Genomic DNA, 23207 nt, shown 5'->3' with positions numbered 1-23207 from the left:
CAGACTCAAACCTTTTGTGCCCTTTCCTTCTCTCTCCTCAAACCCCATTTCAGTATCTCCTAGATCTAGCCTTCCCTCATGGCAATCCAGCACAAAGAAGTGCTTGAGTTTTTTACCTATATAGTGCTTAAGTGTAGAAAAAACTGAGTCAGTCTGGACTGGAAAAAATTGTGTTGTAAACTGCTGTGAGTGATTAAAATTACTCTGAGAATGGTCTTAAAAATATAAACAGGACATACAACAACTGGTTTCAAAGTTAAGCTGCAAATGAGAATCCACAGCACCATTTTGAAGCTCACTTCAAGGTGATGAGGATTCACACTAGGAAGACTGTGGTGACATGGTCAGGTCCTCCATTGTGTGCATCTGCCTTCTCAACTCTTCACTGTCATGTGGGGAGACTTCAGTTTGTCTCACTGCTTGGAAAAGTACCTTCATAAACCTAAAAACCTGTCAAGAAATGCAGGAACAATTGCTCCATTTGCTGTGCTTCCATAAAAACCCTGCATAAATCAAGATGCTGGGGACACGAAAAGCTGAATCAAATACTGAAAAAACACCATACATTATACTGATTTAGGAGAGGAAAAAATTCAGTCCCAACCTTAAATACGTCACAGTGGAAAGAATTGCATCGGAATGTGTGAAAGGAGACAAACCCCTCTCTGTTACAAACTGGAGCTAAACCTAAAGCACTGGAAAAAACAGAACTTCCTCTTTGTTTCCAAATACATTTTCCTCTTTTGAAATTCTACTTTTGTTTGTTCAAGATTCTTTATATATGGGAGAAGCTAGAAACGAATGTCATTTTTTTTAGAAGAGCAAAACTGAAACTAAACCTCCACAAAACCTCCCCAAGCTGATCTATTCTCCAGAAATTAGGAATCTGTATGAAATGTCCTTGACCTAACAAAATCACAGTTTCGGAGAAAGCTACACAGCACCAAAGGAAAGTTGGACAAAAAAAGCCTCTATGTCTTATGATCCAGAGCCATGTACATCCATGCACCAGCAGTCAGCCAACTCTTTTCCTAATTAAACCTTTTTATTTGTGTCCAACAATTATCTATCCTTTCCCAATAGCCAAAAATAGTTATTTACACCTAAAGAAATTTTGTTTCATAATAACCAAGTGCAAAATTTGAAACATTGAAGAAAAGCAACAAGATAGTTTGCAAGTTCGCCAGCTGGATGAGGAGATCAGCATTCTAGAATTGTTACCATTTTATTACTGGAAAGAAAAGAGCTTTGCCTTTACACAAAATCAGCACCATGCAGTTTGGACAGAAAGCAATCACACCTCTAGATAGACAGAGAAAAAGAAGGAGGGAGGATGGCAGAGAGGGTGAAGCTTTTGCGCAACCCCACCCTGCCTATGAAATGGAAACAACTCACAAGTCTTCCCTGTGGGCTGAGGCTGGGCAAGTAAATATTCACCTCCCTGGCATGTGCAGACAGATGCCACCAGGGAAGATGGAGCTACCTCTGTGTGGCAGAACATGCTTGGGGTGAGACAGCTTGGCTCTGTCAGGTGTAAATGCACTTCAGGTGTTCAGAGATCTTCACCTCCAAAGCAGACTCTAGCTGGGGTCAGCACTGCACATGTACCTCATTTAGGAGTGCTTCTGGCAATTCACAGGTAAGGAAAATATGTGTGCTGAGAAAAACAGGTCATAAAAAATCCCAACAGTATTTAAAAATAAAATAAAATGCCAGCAAAGTACACTTTGTGGCCACAGTAAGACCCTTAGGAATCCTGAGACACTTCCTGACAGGTTGCTGGTAAGCACAGATTATTTTTCCCTCTCTCAGATAGCAAACAGGATCCAGCCCTCCCCAGCACTTAAAATTCAGTATTGCAAGAGACTGTGACTCCTCTGCACATTGGAAGCAATGGGGGAAGCGAACAAAGCTGCTTTACTTTCTCTAATCTTTCTCCCTTGTGTGCCTGCACCAGATGGTGCTGAGCTGCAGGTCAGAGAGAGATAATAAACCCAGAGGAAAAAAAAAAAAAGATAATATTAGGTTATAAAACAGCTGACCTTCAAATATGACGTCAGCTGCTGTTTAATTGATGGGACGGGTCCAGACAGACAGACGCACGCACCCTGGGATGCCCATATTCAGCAACTTCCTTTCTAATATGAGAAGAAGCCATACAGAGCACTGAGAAAATGCACTGCTCAACCTTTAGAGGTGTGAGAATAAGCCGAGGAAAAGTCAGAGCCTCCTTTTAACTTCAGACAGGCAGAACCACTTGTGGAAAGCATTCTTGCTGGAAGTGGTTTTGCTTAAACCCTGGTCCAGGATTACCGGTCTCTACTGATGATAGCCTGCCTTTCCCACCATAAGGGAAGTTAAATAACCTCTGAGTTAGACAGCACAGTCTTCCAGAAGATGAAAATTATCAAATATTAGATGTTTTTAAGCTTTTGGCTATTCTGGACCAGAAGATTGCTTCCAACTGCCATGACTGCAGGCACTGCTATGAAGAGTGGTTTTAAACACCATATTAGGGACAGGAGTTATCCTGCTTCAGTCAAGCACAAACTCTGGAAAACTCTGCCACAGCATACTGTAAATTTTTGTAACCTTTTCTGATATGCTGATGTCAAACAATTCTTACCAGCCTAGTCTTGGATGACTCTTTTCTATGATGTCCAACTTTGGGTTAAAGCAAAGCACACTAAATTGTATTCCTGCTGATGAAATGGAAAGCTAGGCTGCCATGAGGAAGATGGAGCAGTGTGAAGTGCACAGGCCTGAGAGTGGGAAGCCTGGGGTGGCTCTCTGCCTCCCCTGCAAATGCAGCACAGAAGGTGGCATCTCCCCGCCCTTGGCAAGGAAGACACGTCCTGCCCACCTGCCACAGCTCTTTGCATGTTCCTGAAAAGGGCTTCGAGGCTATTAATTGATTCAAGAAACATTAGATTCCGTTTTAGTGCTGTCACTGTTCTCTAGGCAAAGGTGACAAACAACAGCCTCAGCTAGAACACTGCGCCTCTCATGCACATCCTGAAGGAAGCATTTTGCCAGTCTCAAGAGAAATCTATGCAGACTCCCAGCAGCAAGGGACAAAGCCACATTGAGTGACAACACTGAACAGTTCAGCATTTATTAGACATGTACAGAAAATAAAATAGCTTGTTGTAAGCAGCTCAGTGCTGAAGCACTGAATTCCAGTTTTCTTGCTGCATCAAAGATACTTCAATCAGGGAGGAACAAAGCCAAGAGCAGAGACACTCAGTCCTGTGTCCCAGCAGTGTACCCAGACACCAATACAAACATCCCTCAGTCACATCACAGCCGTACCAGGTCTGCCTGGCTCTGCTCTCTGGAGCCAGACAGATGCCTGGACACTGGCCAGCACACAGGTCCCTCACCATCATCATCCTGTGAACAGCCCTGTAACTTGCCTCTGCTCTCAGAAACCAAAGGTTACTGGCAGAGAAAATGCCTTCCTAGGAACTCAAATTCTGCAGAGATTGGAACTGGGGCAGCAGTGATTTAATATCTACCATTAAAAGCAGTTTAAAATTTTATGGTCAGAGATAATAAATCCTATCCAGACATTTGCAGCTTGCAAGCCAGGCCATAGGCAGGGCAAAAATAGCTTTGCTACAAGATGACCAGGAACAAATTTAACTGCATTTCATATACAGAACGCAAGCTCTGGATTGCATCAAACCCTTGCTTTGTCCAGCACCTAGATAAGCAGATGCAGGGTCACAAAAGAAGGTGCTAAAGCAAACAATATTTGCCAGTTAAAATAGATGGGGCCAAGAAATGAGGAATAAGGCCGAACAATATGCTGACCTGTAGTGCAAAGCTGGAGCATTATCTTCCTTGGTGCACAACACAATAACAGCAATCCTAAAAATAACCTTACATTTTCCTCCAGAATCACCCTAGGTTTTCATTTTGGTCCAGGCTGCTTCTCATACTGCATGCAGGATCTCAAACAGCTTGAATCACTGCCTAGTTATCAAGTGTGGCACTGAATGCCTGCATGTGTAGGAATTCTGCATTAACACAGTTTGCATGAGACTCCAAGATGCACTGTTGAGATCTTTCAGAGATGCTGGTCACATGATTATTCTGCCCTGCTGAGGACACAAATTGCTTTGCCTTCCTTTGTCAGCTGCTTTTCAAAGCAAATAGAAGGACCTTCAACTACCCAGCAGAAACAGAGACAGGGATGGACTAAGGAGTGTTCTTGTTACCATATCTGCTACAAAACAAGCCCACAGCCTCCTGCTGCCTTGCTGTGCAAGACACATGCAGCAAAAGGCACACAGTCCACAGAGCTGTGCACAAGCCAAGCAGGTGGTGGGGCCTCTGTGCCCAGTTTCCCAATTTCCTCCCATATGGGTCAAGAGCAGACCTCCCACATCCTCCAACAGGAACTACATAAGAGGCTGGAGGCTAAAGATGGAGTTGCATCAGCATGGAGGGGACATCAAAAGAGAGAAGTCTGCATCAGTGACACTGGCTCTACCCTCCCACTTCTCCTCTTTCCTCCTTAGATCAATTGCCCCTGTAATTGTGAGCAATGCAACACTAACTACAGTCTCTTCAATATTCCAGTCACTGAAGTTGTAATGCCTTAAAAACAAAGGAATTGGGAGAGGGGATGGTGAAGGGAGAGGGTTGAAGCTGTGCTGTGTCAGGGAAAGGGAAAAGGCCTTTCTCCAGCTCTTTGATGTTGACTCCTGCTGTTCTAAATGGAACCTTACCCAGGAAAATAAATCTTTAGTTAAAGAATACTGCAAACCACAATGGGGTTTTATCCTGGCAATACCAACCCCACATCAGCTTCTAAAGCTCTTAGTTGAGCAGAGGGTGAGCAGCATCAACACTGTGCTGAAATGTGCATTCCTAAAATTCCCCAGCGAATGCAGGCACCTCAGAGAAGGCAGCTTAGGGGTTATTAGCTGAGAATTCAGGTTCAGATGTTCCATGGGACAGAGGTCAGGGTAGGGATACAACCCCCTGGCTCCTGCACATTATTTGAAAGTCTTCAAGCGTTCTCAGCACTCTCTGTGCTCTCACTACCCACCACTGCACAAAGCGCATTTTGCTCGTGTTCCTTCAGTCTGTGCTGTCTCTGGGGCTGGAGATCCATACTGCAGCAGCTCCTGGAGATCTCATGGAAACAGCAGCCAGCCCTATCCCTGATAACCACTGCATCTCTGTGAGGAAGGAGAGTATTAATGCAGCAAAAATCAACAAGCCTGCTTGTTTCTTATTCCAAAGCGAAGACAAAGGTGGGTTTTGTTCAGCTGAGCAGAACAGCCAAGCCTTGCAAGGAGAGCAGGAAAACAAGTGGATATTTTTCATTTTGGTTTGGACCAAGTACCATGCAACAGGATGGACATAGAAATATTTTCTGAAGAAAAGTTTAAAATTTGAAATGCAGAAGAAAAAATTTGAAATGCTCTACACCTGTTCAGTAACACTGCTCCTCTGGAGACAAAGGGGACAGGGAGGAGGGGATAACACAGAGGGAAAAATCCAATGCTTCAAGCTTTTATTATCCTAACTTTAGAATAGAATGGAGTCACTAAACCTTTCTGAGTTTTAGAGCATAAGGAAAACAGAAACAAACATCTGATTTTTTGGGTACATTTTAGAAAAGAATACGGCACAATAACACTTAAAAAGCAAAGCTGAAAGGTAGCAGGGACATAGACAACAAAATGTGAGAGTAAAAGAAGGTCCCTAAATTCCACATATAACAACTGGAGGAAAAGAACTGTGAAGGGAGGAATCAATTCCTATTATTTGGTAGAAGTTTTCTGATAAATCAGTTTGCTAATCAAATCACACAATCCTTTTTATTTAAAGTTATTCATTTACAGTGTGTAATAGGTACATTTTCAGCCTTAGACTCTGAGCTGCATTTGGCAGCTACAGTGCTAATAATTAACTGTTAAAATATCTTGCTCCTTCAGCTCACCGGCTCCCTTAAAATGTCTTGTGGCAGAAGCCAATGTGCTGTTTGACCAGGAAATCAGTTGTCTTGGAGACATCTTCACATGCTACAGCAGCCCAGTCAGTCACTTTGAGTGACGCCACCCAGCAATCTGCACATTACCTTCAAACACAAAATGAGGATATCAAAGCCACTGAAAGAGAAATCATCACCTGCAAGAAACATGCTGTTCTTCTCTCATGCACTGTTAGCTGAAGGAAGAGCTGTAGCAAAATGAGAGTTCTGATCTCAAAATGCTACCTGCCTGTGTAATTAGGTCGCTAAAAGGCTAATGGTGCTCCTGGTTCGTACAACCATTTATAGGAAAATTATACTCTATGCTGGTCTTGCAGAATGAGTCTCAGGTCAAACCTGCAGGCATCACTTCTAAACCAGAAGGTTACTATAAGATTAGACAAAGAGGAAATCCAAAAGTGTGACCACTAGCTATAACTAAATCTCTCAGATCAGAAAAAGAGTGACAACTGCAAAGCCATTCTGAAGTACCAGGCACCAATTTACAAAGACTACAAAACAGTTATTTCCAAGGTAAACCACTAATCCACATTATATGACCTGATTAAATAAGATGCTTATCTTCTAGCCACCTGAATGGAATGCTAAAATGGTGCTATTCTTGGAAAGAAAATGTGGAACCAATCCTGCCCAGCTTGAAGGTGCAGACAGGGATACATCAAACTCCTCTCACCAGCTCTATACACATATACAAAATGCCAAGGCAGAAAACGAGTCAAGTGCCTGACAGATTAGATTCATGCCAGTGCATGTCTGGGACCCCAAACGACATGTTTGCCATTCAGGATTACAAATAATAGGGCATAATGTCTTTAATTGCCTTCAAAACACCTCTTACATGGCAACAGGCTTCTGTTGAGCTTTCTCCTGCCCCAAAAGTCAGGTTGGTGGCCTAGCAGGTGCTGGATCTAGTGCACCAAAGCCACCAAGCATCCTCAATTTTCTTCAGCACATGGTGTGATGATCCAACACAGTCAAAACTGACAGAGAGTTATTCTCTTCCTGAGCCTCAAGGACCACTGGAGATGGTGTGCCCTGAAGACCTTATGGAAGCACAGAAAGATGCACTTAATGTAGCCACATCTTTGCTAACTCAATGACTTCTGAAACCACAAATCTATTAATCCTGGGTCTGCATATTTGCAACACAAAACACAAAGAAAATTCTCCTGCATATCTTTTTCATAGTATCACATATGACTGGGGAGTGGTCCGATTCCTGTTCAAACAGAGGTACATGCAAATGCTTAAAACCTTCAGGAAGAAAGACACAGGCCCTGTATAGAACATTCCTGCCAACAGCTCCAGTTAAGGGCAAAAAGAAAAGCTTTGTCCCAGCTGTAATAAAAGGTTCCCCTGGGCAGCAAGAAGAGTAGTTTTGCTCACAGAATATGTGCATCTCAGCTGAATTAGTTAATGTGTGTTGAACACACTGAAAATTGTGAAGTGGTATATAAATGCTAAGGATTGTTATTTATTATTGTCTCGGTGCACAACAGCGGAAACCAGTGCCGTTTACAGACATGAATTAAGAACAACAGGAGGTCTATCAACATGCTGTGGGTCTGGGGATTTTCTTCATTTGTCTCCCTCAGACAGAAATCTTTTCCATAGGACTCCGACAGTCCTCGCCAAGCAGCGCTGGCCTTGGCCCAGTGAAGCCTCTCACACTGGAACAGCTCTGTTGGGAGGGGCTGAGACCTCCACATGGAATAAAACAAAGGCATATACACATTTTAAGGAAAGGAAAGAGTCACTTAAAAGAAGTTGAGAACTCAGTGACATACACAGAACAATAGAGTGATTCATGCATGTACAAACAATGTCTTAGAAGACTGGTCTCAGCATAAGAGCAGATTTTTAAATACTAAATTCTTTACCTGAATTTTTAAGAAGCAGTTGAGATAAAAAGATGATTCCAGATTTTAGGGTGAAGGAGTGAGAGGGTTTGTCTAGTTTCTAAAGTAACTCACGAGTGCCTTAGTTCATAGCCAGGATTTAAGTTTAAGAGGATCAAAATAATTTTTTAAACTTTGATTTTCCAGACTAACTTGTAACAACTCTGCAGCTCTGATAGTGTGAAAATAGTTTTGCTAAGTGCTTATATAGCACATACAAATCTCTCCCCAAGACAATTAAAATGACTGCACAGAAACAGTCTTTCTTTGATGTTACAAGCCTGTGTCAAAGGGGGTTGTATCACTGTAACATTGTTGCCTCGACTGTAAATTTTGCACATCCATAGACATTCACAGGATATTAAGAAAAAATGCAAGTTCAGGGTCAAACTTTTACAGACAACTTATTACATAATGCAAGCCTCTGAGAGATGCTCAATCAAATTGTAATGGTTCCTTTTTCTCAATAATGCACTTAGATGTGCATTACAGCTTCCTCATTGGAAAAAACATGGGCATTTAATTCAGCTTGTCAGAGACATGCTGTGCTGGCAGAGAGACTTGCATTCCTCTTATTTTCCTCAAGTAACTGATTGCTTAGCACATGGTTGTCCTACTGTCTACAAAATACAGATATTTCAGCAACTCAAGCTTTAAGGGCCTTATATCAAGGAGCCAATATCAATACCTGATCTGCCATTCAGCACACTGTATTGCAAGTGTAAAAGATGAATTTCAGAGGCCCTGAAGTGTTGTTACTGTGACATTCCCTTCTCAATTTGCAGAGCTGCACATTTTTTGTTTAATACCATTAAACCAAAAGTTTATTTTAAACAGCAATTCACAGTCCATGCCAGAACAGAAGCGAGCTTTGCTTGTTGTATCTCAAGGACTAATTACTGCAGAGCAGTTTCTCAGCTATCCCTGCATACAGATTTGCATCCACACCCAGGATTTGGAATCACATAGAATGAAGAGGGGTGGGCTTCACAGAGAATCCGCTGAGTGGGAAGGGACCACAAGGATCATCAAGTCCAGCTCCTGTCCCTGCTCAGCACCATACCCAAAGGTCACACCATGTCCTGAGAGCATTGCCCAAACTCTTCATGTGCTCTGCCAGGCTGGGGCTGTGACCCCTTCCCTGGGCAGCCTGTTCCAGCCCAACCACCCTCTGGGGACAGAACCTTTTCCTAACATCCAACCTGAACCTCTCCTGACACAGCTTCAGGCCGCTCCCTCAGGTGCTGTCACTGTCAGCACAGGGAGGAGATCAGGGCCTGCCCCTCCTCTTCCCCTCAGGAGGAAGCTGTGGCTGCAGAGGCCTCCCTCGGCCTCCTCCAGGCTGAGCAGTCCCAGTGCCCTCAGCTGCTCCTCACACGGTTTCCCCTCAAGCTCCTTCACCATTCACAGCCCTCCTTTGGATGCTCTCTAATGGTTTTGTGTCTTTCTTACATTGTGGTGCCCAAACCTGCCCCAGCACTAGAGGTGAGGCTGCCCCAGAGCAGAACAGGACAATCCAATCCCCTCCCTTGCCAGGCAGGTGATGCTGTACCTGATGGTAAGGTAATTAGGTTGTTACCTTGTCATGGAAGCAAATCAGATTCAACAAGCAAGACTTTCCTCTCTTGAAGCTGTGCTGGCTGTGATCAATGACTGTGTTGTCTTCAAAGTGTTTTTCAATACCTCCCAGAATAATCTTCTCCATAACTTTACAAAGCACCAAAGTGAGACTGACAGGCCTGTAGTTTCTGGGGTCATCTTTCTTGCCCTTCTTGAAAATCAGGAATGTTTGCCAGCTTCCAGACAGCTGGGACTTCTCTGGATTCCCAAGACCACTTCAAAGTCATTAAGAGAGGTTTTGTGATAACACCAACAAGTCTTTAAAAATTCTCAGATAAATCCTATCAGGCCACACAGATTTTAAGGATCCAACTGGAGCAGCAGATCCCATGCAATTTCATGGCTGACTGGGAGTGATAATTGTCTCAGTCATGGTCCTCCAGCTCAGGGCACTGAGACCCCCTTGGTCCATCATTCCCCCATACAAACTAGTGCAAAGCTCTGTCAAGGAGCACCTCTGGATCAATAGAACCATGCCTTGCTCTGATTGCTGACAAAGAGGTGCATTTAGAAGGAAATGAGAGCATTTCCCTGCTGCTCACACTACACCCCTTATTTCATCTGAAGCAGACAAATGTTAGCTCCTTTGTTTGCTCTCAACTCCAGATTCCTCAGTGTGCCAGACAATCCTGAACAATCATGCTCAAGAGTGGCAATGTACAAAAAAAGTTTACATGAATTGGTCACAAAGTACCTACAAGAGCTTGCAAGCTCATGCAAAATGCCCTCTAGAACAGGTTCCTGTTGCACTGAGCTAGGGACAGAGATTAGAGTTATCAGCTTTGACACTCAGCAGGAACGTGTCACAAAGGATTAAATCATTATTTCATGAAGTGTCAGCAAACACAGCTTTCCTGCTGTTCTACCACTAACTTATACATTAATTAGTGAGGTACAAAACAAACACAAAATATCTCCAAGCACGTGCCTGTGGATGGGACACAGCCAGAGCTATCAGCACAGGATTCATTTCCAAAAGGAGCCACCCAAAGCATCACAAAGACATAGCTCTTCAGACTATTAAAATGCAAAGAGTAGAATTGCTGAAGGGAAACACACAGAAGCTAATTGCAGTGTTTGTCTCAGCATTTTTGATAGATGTTTAATACTACTCCTTCACAACCTCAGAACCTGATTTTCTAAACCAGGTCAAATGTGCATCACTGAATAAAAACATCCATCCTTGAGAGAGGGTTGTGGAGCAGTGCCAAAAGATCCCACAAACAGGAACAGAAGAGTTGAGACAAGACATTTTAGAACAAAAAAAAGCACACTGCCATGTCTTGTATTTTTCCCTTGCCTTCTGTCCCAAACTGCTGCCTTCTATTGAGTGGCATTGCCTGACACTGCTAAACTGCATCACCATGCACACCACAGACAGGATGCATTATTTAAACTAATTTGTCCCAATTTTGCTTTGGGGTCCATTCAGTGCAAAACAAGATTACTTGCTAGAACTGAGTTAGGTTGTAATCTCTCTCATAGACGTTGAATTGCACTTGATCTCAAAGCCACTAGATCAACAACAAATGACAGGCAACTATTTGCCTTCATTATTTAAATACTTTTCATGGCAAGACTCTCAGAGCCAGACTTCCCTTTACATGGGAGAGTTGCATGATTAAATCATCCTGTCATGAAGAACTGCAGCATCACAGTGGTCCACTCTTGCAGTACCATCCCTCTTTTCACAGACTGCTGAAGCACAGGAGACAAGGAAGGATTCTCATAGTACCAAGGCCTACTACATATGATTATATTCCAAAACTTGCATAGATCTCTATAAATTCAGGGGCAGTTCAGAACAGAGGTCTAGGGTGTCCTCACTCTGACTCAGTGTTTCACCCACAGAATGATTTTCTTAGGTTGAAATAGATGCCACCCACCTCCTGTTCTACCAGCTGAAGCCACCCAATGCTGTGAAAATGTCTGCCCACAGCCCTAAACATGAGTGGGTGGCAGTAGCTACCACTGCTGTGTCAAAGACATGGATATTATGAACCTTAGAGCAACCAATCACCCCCACTCCATGATATTTGTACTTTTGACACCAGCATGCTGATAACAAAACACGTTAACAACCTTCTAATTAAATGCTTTCAATTAGGTTAAAATCAGACTGTCTGACAGTTGAAACAATGCATTAATAAGATCATTGTGACTTTCTTAGCATCCAGGGTTTATTAAAAGCTCAAAAGTCAAATGTGTTGGGGAGCAGGGAATCTATCTTCTTCAAACGGAATGCTTCCTATACAACCACACAGTCACTGAAATAGTGCTTTGAAAGAACTGCAGAAAGTTTATCTACTGTAAAAGTACATGATTCAGAGACCTGCCAGTTTGGTTGAAGTATTAAGGCACAGATTAATCCACTCAGTCCAGGACAATTGCTATTTACAGTAAAAGGGAACGCAACAGAATGGTAGAAATGAAAGCAAGCAGTGGAGTTCTCATAATGAAACATAGCAAAATCCATAGCTGCATCTGTCAATTGGAACATCAGCTGCTGCTGAAAGATTTATTTTGAATCTCTCATAAGCTGCCTTCCAGTTCCATTAGAAAAATAACAAAAGCAAACCAAAAAGAAACCAACAACAACAAAAAAGCAACCCCCCCCCCAAAAAAAAAACACCAAGAAAAGCTGACTGCCATATTTTTGTTACTTAGACAGGTTTGTGCTAACAGAAGTGATAAAACATCACTGGATATAAAATCCATAGTTAAGATGGGGAACCTATGAAATATGGTTGTGAGTTCCAATAAAGCTACAGTTCAGCTCCTGAACTCACACCACCCTACGAGTCATCAGGACAAGACTCAGACCAATAACTTGGGCCATGCAGCTAGAGGTCATTTCTCAGCTCTCTCACCCTTGCTCCCATGCAGGGTCACTGTTCTTTTCCACATAAAGGACATTCTGTGAATTCAGCCTCCAAAGCTGCTTTCTGCTTAGCTCCCATAATAGATCTTCTGCTTTTCCAAGGGTAAAAAACCCTCCAGATACTCCCCATTTGCTTCCTCAGAACTCCACCCTACTCTACTTCTTGTTTCATACCCCAAAGATAAGCAAATTAAAGATAGTCTAAATAGAACATATGTTGTACACATGAAGGGACTGTCACTCTCAAAGAATTTTCTCCTTGTTCAGAGGACAGCAGGCCAAGGTACCAGTGGCCAGAATTAATGGTTTTCTTTTAGGACATGGAACTTACGACCCCAGCTGTTGCTAAGGGGAAACCCAGGAGATGTGTCACCCTATATAATGCACTCAACTCTTAAGCCTCTCCTTTCACAGCAAATGATCTACAGCTCTTGCGTCTCAAGTGAGCGTCATACATCAGCACCACCCAGACAAAGGTGATGGACTCCACAGCAGGTCATTTTTCTTAGACTCACAGAAACCTGACAGGTCTATTCCAGGGCCTCTACCTGCAGCTGCCACAGGCTTTCACACAGATGTGCTTGGAAGTGCAATTTGCCATCTCAATCACTGTTCAGTGTCATGCTGAAGCAGCCCTTGCAGCTCAAGACCCCTTGACTGGCGGTGAAAGGCAATCTTGGCCTTAGCCACATCCCTTCCTGGCACTTTCTCACCTAACCAATCCTGCAGAGTACAAACAGGGCAGAGGAAGATTCCAGAGGTGTGCCTGGGAAAACTATCTTTGCACTAACAGGACTGGGACATGCCCCTAAAGGTGCACCTCAATGCAAAAGTGCACATATCAAGGCCCAAGAAAAAGTGCAAAAATTTCAGCTGTGCAGGAGACAAAGCCGGAACCTGACATTTGTGAAATAAAAATTATGACAGACAAACCTAACTGTTAAAAAAACCTGATCAACTTGGAAATTCTCTTTGAGAAGTCCAGGCAGGACTTTTACCCTCTGAGTTTCCTCTAGACTGGACATTGTTGATGGGCTAATCTGGGTCTCTGAGCAGACATCCAACCTGCAGATTACCAAGGCTTTAATAAAATATGTCCTCCAGCCTTCCTGAGAAATGCTGGAGTCATCTTTAATTTAGCTTCACCTATAAAAGTAGCCAGGTGCTTAAAAGAAAGTTGAACAACTGGTTTGCAACTAGAATTGCCCTGAATGTTTTAGCATTCACACAAAGTCACATAGGGAAAAAAAAGGAAAAGTCAAAACCTCAACAACTCCTGTATCCTGGTTACCATCCTCCACTGTAATTATAAAATTGCCCTTAAAACATAATTGCATAATTGGGCTTGGCAAGTATTCTCCCAAATCTTTTACAAATATTTCCACAGACTGAAAGAACAGGCGGTGGGCAGTCTGACAAGCCTGCCATGAGAATTTGTGCCCTCAGGACATGTTCCTAGCTATTACACTAAATACTTTGCATCACAGACTAATGTTTCAAAACAGTAGTCGTGCAAGTAAAATACCAGCATCTTAAAACAAACTGAGACAAAGATTTTCAATCTATTTTCACTGGTGATACATATATAGACCAACAATCCCTTTGAACAAAGACACAGAGGAGGCTACCAAACCTTTTTAACCAATTCCCAGTGAGAAGAAATTGGTTGATTTATGAAAGGTACAACCAAATAGAAGCTACCAATGCTTTGTAGCCTTACCTTACCAGTTTAGTACACTGTCCCCTAATTAAGAAAAACCAAAACACCAAGAAACCCCCCAGCCTCAAATGCAAATACAGAAACATGTGGTCTGCAGGGAGAGGAGACACAAGTGAAGCCAGAAATGAAATCTGTGATAGAGTAAGGTTGTTTTTAACAGCTGTGCATTATGCATTCAGCAGCACAGGGAATGCCAGCAGGGAGCCTTTATTAACATAGGCCTCAGAGTACAGTGTGCTCCTATCATGATTGGTTTCTCTTGAGAGAAGGCACACACACACAAAAGACTTAACCCTAGAGAGATCACTCCAATCCTGTTGCTATTTCATCAGCTTGACACTACAACAGGAAGCGCAGAATTTCCATGATGTATCCTAGACACATACCTAAACAGGCAACACTTCAAACAATGCCTGAAATCTAATCTACAATAGATTTTATCAGCAAGTTATGGCAGGTACGGGAGGGGAGGAAAAAAATGCCACACAAACCCACACAAGAGTCACACTGCCAATGCTGTTCTGCTACACAGACCTCAGGTACAGGGGGAAACTGGAAAATTCTTTCCTTGTAGAAGCTGCTGACAAAGGCAAGCTATTGTGAGGACACCTGTGTTGTCAGCACAGCAATCTGCACCTCCAGAGCACATATTTTAGGGGCTCATGAGTCCAGGAAACAGCTGGAAGCCTTGCTACAGATGCAGGGGCTCAGCAGGGTAGCTCACTCCATTTGGGAATCTGGTATTTGCAGCAGAAATAATTTGCTGATGCCAGCCCTGCTTCCACTGAGACTTGCCTCTATCACAAACACTTGCTAGCACACCCAGCACAGCAGCAGGCAGACACCAGAGAATTAGGAAACGATCTCAGAACAGGATCACCACCTCTCCTGTATCAGGTGCTGAGACAAGCTCTCTAGAGGTCTTGTCAACAGCTCTAAGTTGCAGCTGGCAGCAGATGCTCAAAGTATGGCCTGCCCTGGTGGCCACTTCCCACAGAAGTAACCACTGAAGAGACAAAAAGACACACTAGAGGCCTTAATACCTCAAAAGGCCACTTTAGCACCAACTTGAATTCATCTGTTCCTTGATTTGATTTCTCAGGAAGGAGAATGGCATGAAATGTCCTAAGCATCTGTCTTCTGGTTCTGCTGAGAAGTCTCATAGTAGGAAATAGAAACAAAACACCAACCCAAAGAGCTTGAAAACTGCTCTAGATGACTGAACCCTGATGTGTACCTGGAGTGGAGCTCTGTGTAGTCTGTACTAATTCATATATCTTTGTTCCTTTCTCTTGTTACTATATAAAATTCTAGAGTCAGTATTCCAAACATCATGAGCTGATTTGAGGCAGCAATAGCACTAGAAATTTCAAGGAGTTATTTTATATGCAATGTTCAATTATGTTCTCTCAAGAGCATAATATATGTTTTTTTTAAGCCTACCACATCTATGCATTAAAGCACTTTTTACTTAGGTGCTGAACAGAAAGAGACAGCCAGTATTCATTAACGAATTTCCTGAAAGTACTTGTACTGCAGGAATAATACCCTCTAGGTCAGGTACCCTTAAATGGTTTTTAATATGACTGCTATGCACCTCCCATCACAATGGCAGCAAGTACTTTAAAAATCAAAATATCATTGACTGTAATATCATCATTTGATAAAAATACTCCTTTATCACTTTTTATGCACGAAACCCTCCCAAAACTGAGTCATCAGGGGAATAAGTAGTTAGCTCCTTTCATGACTAGCAGGTAGATACTTGGTCTCTCAGCCTGTCTTAGCCAGCCCTCTGCCCAGAACACAAGACTGTCTTTTCGCCACTCTTTCTCTTGGTTCCTACAGCCTCTCCCTCCTCTGAATCTCAATCATACCTGAATCAAAGAGACAAGAATTTATCAGGCATAGCTCAGTGTGAGTACAGGAATTTACCAACAAAGGCATCAAAATACACCTGTTGTTTTGGTATGGGGTGTTGGCAAGACCATATGGTCTTAGTGACTGTGAAAGGGACTGTGAACGGCCAGGAACCACCCACATTCAGAAAATGCTCACTTCTCCCACCAGAGAGGTAAGTCATTTGCAGTCCTCTTCTAAAGCCTGGGACACAAGATTTTGGACAAACAAAAATCCAAAAGAGAGGCACACCACAACAGTGCCTCTCCCTAATTTTCTCACAGTCCAACTCTTTAGCTCTCCCAGAGTTCAGTTATAGCCAGGGCAAGACAACACAGATGAAAAAGAGTTAATACAAATTAAAAGGAAAGTCTGACCTAGAGGGCAAGCCATGCAGAGTACAAACATCTGAGAATCTTCACAAGGTCTCCTCACCTATTATTCATCCACCAATTACACACCAGTGTAATTAAATCAGGAAAGCTATGTTTAATTTTCCTATCATCACCCGACGAGATAAGAGCAGTATGTATGGGAGAGATCAGGCACAGGGGAAAGAGCTATTTATTAATAAGTTAAATCCTTTTAGATTTAAGAGCCTCTCTTGCTAAGAAGGATCTGATCCACAAACACAACTTCTAGGATCTAATGCAGGCAAATCAGACATGCCATCTCCATTTCTGTCCTGGGCTCAGTCCTCAATTCTCTTCTTTTATTCAGAAACAAGACTTACTGAAAATTATCAGGTACAATTTAGACAGAAATAAGTTTTTTTATTGAAACCAATGCTTTAGCTATACATTTAGAAATGAAGAATGCTCATCTCCCAGTCATTATATTAAGAAAGACAACCACATTAATTTACATTACTTCTGAACAGCCTAAGGCTCCCCATTTCATGAATAGCAAGGCATTAGGGTGTATTTGCAGAAATACAAGGCATGCTCCAGTTTATTCTTCTGTCTTTCTTCTATTGCTTTCTCCTACACGAGGCAGGAAGAAATTCTGTGATCCCTGTACCCTGCAAAGACTATTAATGCTTAAACAGGATCATACAAAGCTTTCTCTGCTTGCTAGCCACAGCAGCTATTGCTTTTTTCTCTCCACTCTTCTTTGCTCCATCCCATCCAGCCATGTTTCCTCAGCCAGTTATTTAAAGCCCTGATTGAAAAATGTATCAGATCATAATACTGGATGACTTCCACCAGATCATGTTTTTAAGAAAAAGAAATCCTACAGGCTTTGAGGCAACCGTAGATTCACCATATCTTTTTTGTTGTTGTTTAGCTGGGAAGGGGGAAATATTTATAACTGCAACTATAAATATACACACTACTGACTTTTCAACTTGTTGTCCTTGTTCTCAGGCTAAATTTAGTCTGCAATATCCTGTCCAGCCCTTGGTGAAAAAGCAATATACATAAAAAATTGTGCAAATCCCATACAGTGGGCAATTATACTGATCCAGGTACCTTACAAGATAACCAGTGGGACAGGCAGATTCTCATAACAGTGTAGGTGTGTTCATGGCTGTAGAGGAACTGGTCTATCATAGAGACAATCCTTTGAGACAGAAAATAATAATCATTGCAATAGAACAGCTCTGTGTTTCTGAATGAGAAAAGTGATGTAGGTTATTCAGAGTGTACATGCAGACCATACACTCGGTTTGTGCCAAGTATGCTTTAGGGTGTATGTGCACCTCTGAGCTACAAAGAACCATTCACTAGCCACAGCAGCTGTTTACACAAAAATGTTGAGAAACTGTTTAAGACAATGATTGAAACTTGGACGACTGATTTCAAGGTCTAATCTGCATGTTAAAGAGCATCCTTCTGTACCCTGAAGGTTCTTATTCCTCTGCGTGATTTCTTAGTCAATTCACGGTAAACATTTATCAGAAACTGACTACCTGGAGAATCAGAGCTGTTAGTCATTCTACTGTTACTCTTAGGAAGCCTTAGTCATGCTACAGCCCAGGTGATTTCCGCAAGGGCCAACACATGCTTCACCCTGGTTTAAGGATCCCAGCCTGCGACTCAAAGTTTCACACAGATGAAGACTCCCCCGCCACAATCTCACTTGCTCCACTCGCTGCGAGTTTTGCAACCTAAGCAAGAAAGGCAGTTCGGGAGATGCTCCTGCACAAGCATCCGCCGGTCTAATAGCCAAAATAAGCGGTCCGGAAAAAAAATTTAAAAATCTGTGCTTCCTATGTCTCGACAGTTGGGGGTAAAAACAATAAAGGGCCGGACTCGCCTCGCCTGCTGGCTCGGCGTGTTTCTCGGGCACCGGTCAGCTCTGCGACCCAGCCTTTCCTCTGTGCTTATAAATACATCGCTGCCAAGGGCTAGTCGGATAGGACAGGAAAAATTAGTTTCCTGGGGGTGAGAGCCGCCCTGCGAGCGGGGACCCCCCAGGCCGGCGCGGGGAAAGGCTCCGCCGGTGCCGCACGGCCGGGAGCCCTGCCCGGGGGTCCCCGGCCGGCATCGCCCCCGCCCCGCCCCGCTCGCTCCCTGCCCTACCCAGCATGGAGAAGATGAAGTCCTTGGCCGTATGGATTTCCAGGGCTCGCTGGTCGTCGTACTCCCTCTGATCGTGCTTGGTGAATTCCTGGATGAGTTTATTTAATTCCTCCACCCTGGCTCCCGATCGGAAATCCAGCTCCGGGAAGGGAGGCTTGCTGGTGGTGCCGGCGGACCCTGCCTTGCTGGCGAGAGGCGCCGCCATCTTCATGCAAAAAAAAAAAAAAAAAAAAAAAAAAAAAAAAAAAAAAGGGAAAGAAAGGGAGAGGGGGAAAAAAAAAAAAAAGGAAAAAGGAGAAAGGAGGGGTTTGCACTGTTGAAATGGAAGAATGCGAGCGGCGGCGCAGCGGCAAGCCCGGGCGCGGGGCTGGCCGCCGGCGCGGAGCCCGGAGCGGCGCCGGCCGCGATCAACAAGCGGCCGCGCGGGCTCGGCCCCCGCCCGCGGCACCGCGGAGCGCCCGCCCGCCCGCCGGGGGGAGCGCGGCGCAGCACGGCACGGCACGGCTCAGCTCAGCACAGCGGGGCTGCCCGCGCCGGCCGGGCCGCGGGGGAGTGCCAGCTGCCGGCGTCACGGCGGGCGGGTGCTGAGGCTGGAGACACACCGCTGGCTCGGGATAACATTCTCTCTTTTTATTTTTTTTCTATTTAAATTTATTTTAAACTTCAGCAAAAGCCTTGTCCTGGAAGTGGATTAATAACTGGTTATGAACTCTGCTATTCCATATCCCCCAAACATTCTGTGTTTATCCCTCTTTAGCTTCTTACGCTACCTTGAAGGTTGCTTCAGATATACATATATGTTTATGTATAGGAAATTAATTTATGGTATGTCCTAGGAGAAATGACCAAGATAAAGTACAGCAACTCCTGCGCTTGAACCAACCCTGCCTCGAAGCTCCTGGGAGCCGCATAGACAAAGGAAAGGAGGGGAAATGGGATCTCGGAAGACTCGCCTAAGGTCAAGTAGCCTGGGGCAAGGAGCCCAGACCTCTCATCTTCATCCATTTCTCCCATCGACAAGACTACACCCTTTTCTTCTGTATGTAATTTTAATGCCTTCTAACTTTTCAACCTGCAGTGGTTTTTCTCCCTTTAGCCTGAATCTTCTGTGCCTTGACCCATCATTGAACATATACAGCACTATCCATTACATGTATTAGTGCATCCACTGGAAGAATTGTCTGTCTTTCTGCCCAGGGAGCATACAAATACATTGTTTTTGTCTTCGGTAGGGCATTTAGATGCCATGTCTTTGATGCAAACTGCTTGGAAATGTATTATCCTCTCAAGATTCTTGGCAGGAAACAAAGCTTTCAGCTCAGTCTCAGACTATGGTAAAACGTGTCTACCAAAATCAGGCATGAGCATTTGGATAAATAGTTGGAAGGGGAAATTAAGCTCATTGTGAAGAGGTTATAGGCTGGTTTGCCTGATACATTGTAAATACAGATGTCAGTCTTTAAACCTGAGCTTCGGGATGTTGCCTAGCTCCTCTGAACCATTACCTTGATCTGAAGTTCAGCAGAAGGGTAGGTTTGGACCCTGTAACAGAAACCACAGACCATTCAAGCAGAACACCTGGTGCCTCTGGCTTTGTCCTGCAGCCGCTGATAGATACCGTTTTGGGCACTGATATGCTCATTATCTAAGAAATGATGTCCCAGAGGTACAGGCAGGACTCTGTGTGTGTGTGCACATGCCCTCTGCTGGGTACACGGGCCCTGTTGTGCTCAGACACTGCTCACAGCCGACTGACACACATCGACTTCATTCACCATCGGAGCCTTGGTGATCAGCTGCCTTGTCACATGAACCTCTGACTAGCACCTTGTCTGACTTTGACCAACCACCGCTCCTCTTCCTCCCTCCCCAGCAAAGCCTACAGAAAAATAAAAAAAAAAAAAAAACCAAAAAAAAAAACCAAAACAAAAAAGCCCCAATTAACTGCTGGCAGTAGCACCATGCAGGATCTGACTTCCAGAAGAGCAATTAGCAGTGTGCAGTGTGGGCGGCCTGCCCTGAGGGATTAGTTCTGCTAGCCCGGCTCGGCCCATGTCCTCCACTCCAGGCTGCTGTGGTCGCTGCCTGTCTGTGCTCTCTCGCCTCCTGCCCCTGCCAGGGTTTGGGAGCCCTGGTGCTGTTTCCCTGCAGCGCTTCTTGCCGGGGTGACAATCTCATACAGGCGGACAGCTCCCTCTGGTGATGATGCTGCTCCCACAGAAGTCACAGTAGCTCCTGAGCCCCAAGCCACTTCAAGACCTGCCCTGTCCGTCTCTGAACACCTCTAAGTCTCCTGCGTGCCTGTCATAACCATTTTAGCTGTGTGGGTCTCCTTGTTTCCCTTTCACGTGGTGCAAATCTCCAGCAGCTCTGCATGCCTCACGGGCACCACCTGGGCAAAGCAGATGGATCTTTTTATGCCAGTTACGGTTTTCATCCCCAATCCTCTTGCTTCATCTTTTTCAAGCTGATGGCCTCCACAAGCTTCATGGACCAGATAGCTTTCTTCCCTAACCATATTCTATTTGCTGCATCATATTTCAACTAGAATCATACTAGAAGTTCCAGTCATTTCTTTAGGAGCATTTTGTCTCAGATTCTATCTTTCAGTGGACCTCCAAATGGTCCCATCAACTCTCCACCCACATCAACCACAGACTTACATTATCATTTTCCCCCCTCTTCATTTAACAGGTCTAAATCCCATTCAGTGACAACTTCATAGTAGCTTTCATTGCCTGAATTCACTAAGCACCTGTGGAAAACATGAAGTTCTTCAGAAACAGCTAACAGCAGAAGCAATGGCGATTTCACTTTGTCTTTTTTAATGACACCGCTGCTTGAAGTTATAGCCACCTTCATACTTAGAGAAAATTTCCATTATATCAGGCTCATAGCTGCTCCATGCTTTTTGTTCATCTGAATTTTTTTTATTCCTGGTACCATGCATTATTCAGAAATTGCTCAGATCCAAAAATTTGCTTCATTCAATGTCTGAGCTCAAACCAAGACTGCTCACCAAGACCAGCATCAAGCAAGCAGCTTTAATTTTCTTCAAAGTCTCTGACAGGTACTGCACCTCTCTACCTCACCTCAGTGCTAAGATAAATTTTGCTTCATGAAAAGCAGTTGTACTTGTAAAAGATCCTTCTTACCATCTTCTCTAGAAACCTTTGAATGGGCTTGGATTCCTCAGTGGCAAGTGGGATCTGCCTCACCATCATGTGCTTGTTAATACCCTTGAAACTGCATCAGCTTGCAATTTTACCTCATCACATCAGTGTAATTTAAGATCTCTGAATAAATACACAGTTAATTCAAGTCTTACGTAAATCAAGCACTGGGGATTACTTGAGCAAATAAATGAGAATGAGATTGCAAATAGTGTTGGCCCAGAGTTTTCTACCAAATCTTTTTTCTTTCTGAAATTGAACTCTTTGTGGAAAAAAATGCAGCATCCTCAAAGCTCCTCTTGTGAGCATTATCTGGGACTGGGAAGGAACCTATGGCCTCTGCTGTGTCAGCCCCAAGACTTGCCAATGAGGACATTCACCTTATTTGGGGTAGGGATTGACAACCTGGATTACTAAACTGCTTCTCACCTGCACTAGAATCTGTGCTCTCCCTCTCACACTCACCCTTCCTTTCTCCCATGTGCTCTCTCTTTCCTTCAAACAGCCTTCCTCTTTTTTCCTCCTTCAAAACAGACTTCCTCTTCCTTTTTTCTGCAGAACAGATACCCTCTTTCCAGTCCCACTTCCAGCATTCAGAAATACAACATGCCACAGAAAAATGATGTGAAAGAGAAGAAATAGCTATTCTCACTTCTGTAGCATGACCTGGGACCTCAAAAAGCTTTTCACACTTGAATAGGCTGGCTCAAAAAAACTGCTGGATAGCAAGTGAGTATTAATACCATCATCCTAAGACTGGCAAAACAGTACTGCAGTAGCTATGAAAAGCAATTGGCCCAGGGTACCAAGGGAGATAGACCATGCAACTCATGGCCTGATGCTCAGTGCATTTCATTTAGGTGCTGTAAACTGTAGAGGGAATTAATTGGAGCAAGATCCAGAAATAAGATGGAGCCTGATATACATCATCTTAGAATATTTCACTGCAGTTGGTAATTAGAGCATGATGAAAAATGAGCTAAATTCATCCCTCATTTCATGGAAATTGTACCCAGTTTTTAAAATTTCAAAGTAGACTCCAGAAAGACCTCCCTTTTCTGTACTTAGCAAAGCAGCAGCTGTAGCTCAAAGCTTCATGTGGCATGGGACTTTCACCAGGAACAAAATTGCTGACTGGAAGTGCTCTATTTTCTCCATCTGGTGGCTGCAATTTCTGCTTTGTATTATTGCAGTACCTTCTAAGCTGTTCAAGAGTCCTTTGTGCCTTGTGCTGCACAAACCTGGTCCTGGCCTATAGAACAGTCTGTCTGTGCAGATAAGAAGAGTGACAGAGCAGGGAAATGAGCTGCTCACATGGAGAGAGTTGCTCAGTGGCAGACCAAGGATCCTGCTGTGCCATCTTCCTCCCTCTCCTTCACTGGCTTGGCACTCAGCTGTGCTCTTCCTATTGATAGCTGGATCCTGGCCAAGACTTCTCCCTTTTCTTCTGCCTGTACACTTTCTCTGTGGGACCTCAATTC

At 43.8% G+C, this 23207-nt stretch overlaps 1 protein-coding gene across 1 annotated transcript in view; it reads right to left on the bottom strand.

Annotated features, from left to right (window-relative positions):
* Positions 1-18768, bottom strand: part of MB21D2 (Mab-21 domain containing 2) — a 57769-nt gene extending 39001 nt beyond the window's left edge. Inside the window, exon 1 of the mRNA XM_054282555.1 lies at positions 18554-18768. Within this exon, the coding sequence (XP_054138530.1) occupies positions 18554-18764 (211 nt within the window). The 5' untranslated portion in view covers positions 18765-18768. The remainder of the gene's footprint in view (positions 1-18553) is intronic.
* Between the last annotated feature and the right edge of the window lie 4439 nt (positions 18769-23207).

This window comes from Melozone crissalis, unplaced genomic scaffold, assembly GCF_028551555.1.
Source record: "Melozone crissalis strain CALT ecotype California unplaced genomic scaffold, PUWL_Pcris_2 ptg000034l_1, whole genome shotgun sequence".
NCBI lineage: Eukaryota > Metazoa > Chordata > Aves > Passeriformes > Passerellidae > Melozone > Melozone crissalis.
This window is presented reverse-complemented; position numbering and strand designations above follow the sequence as displayed.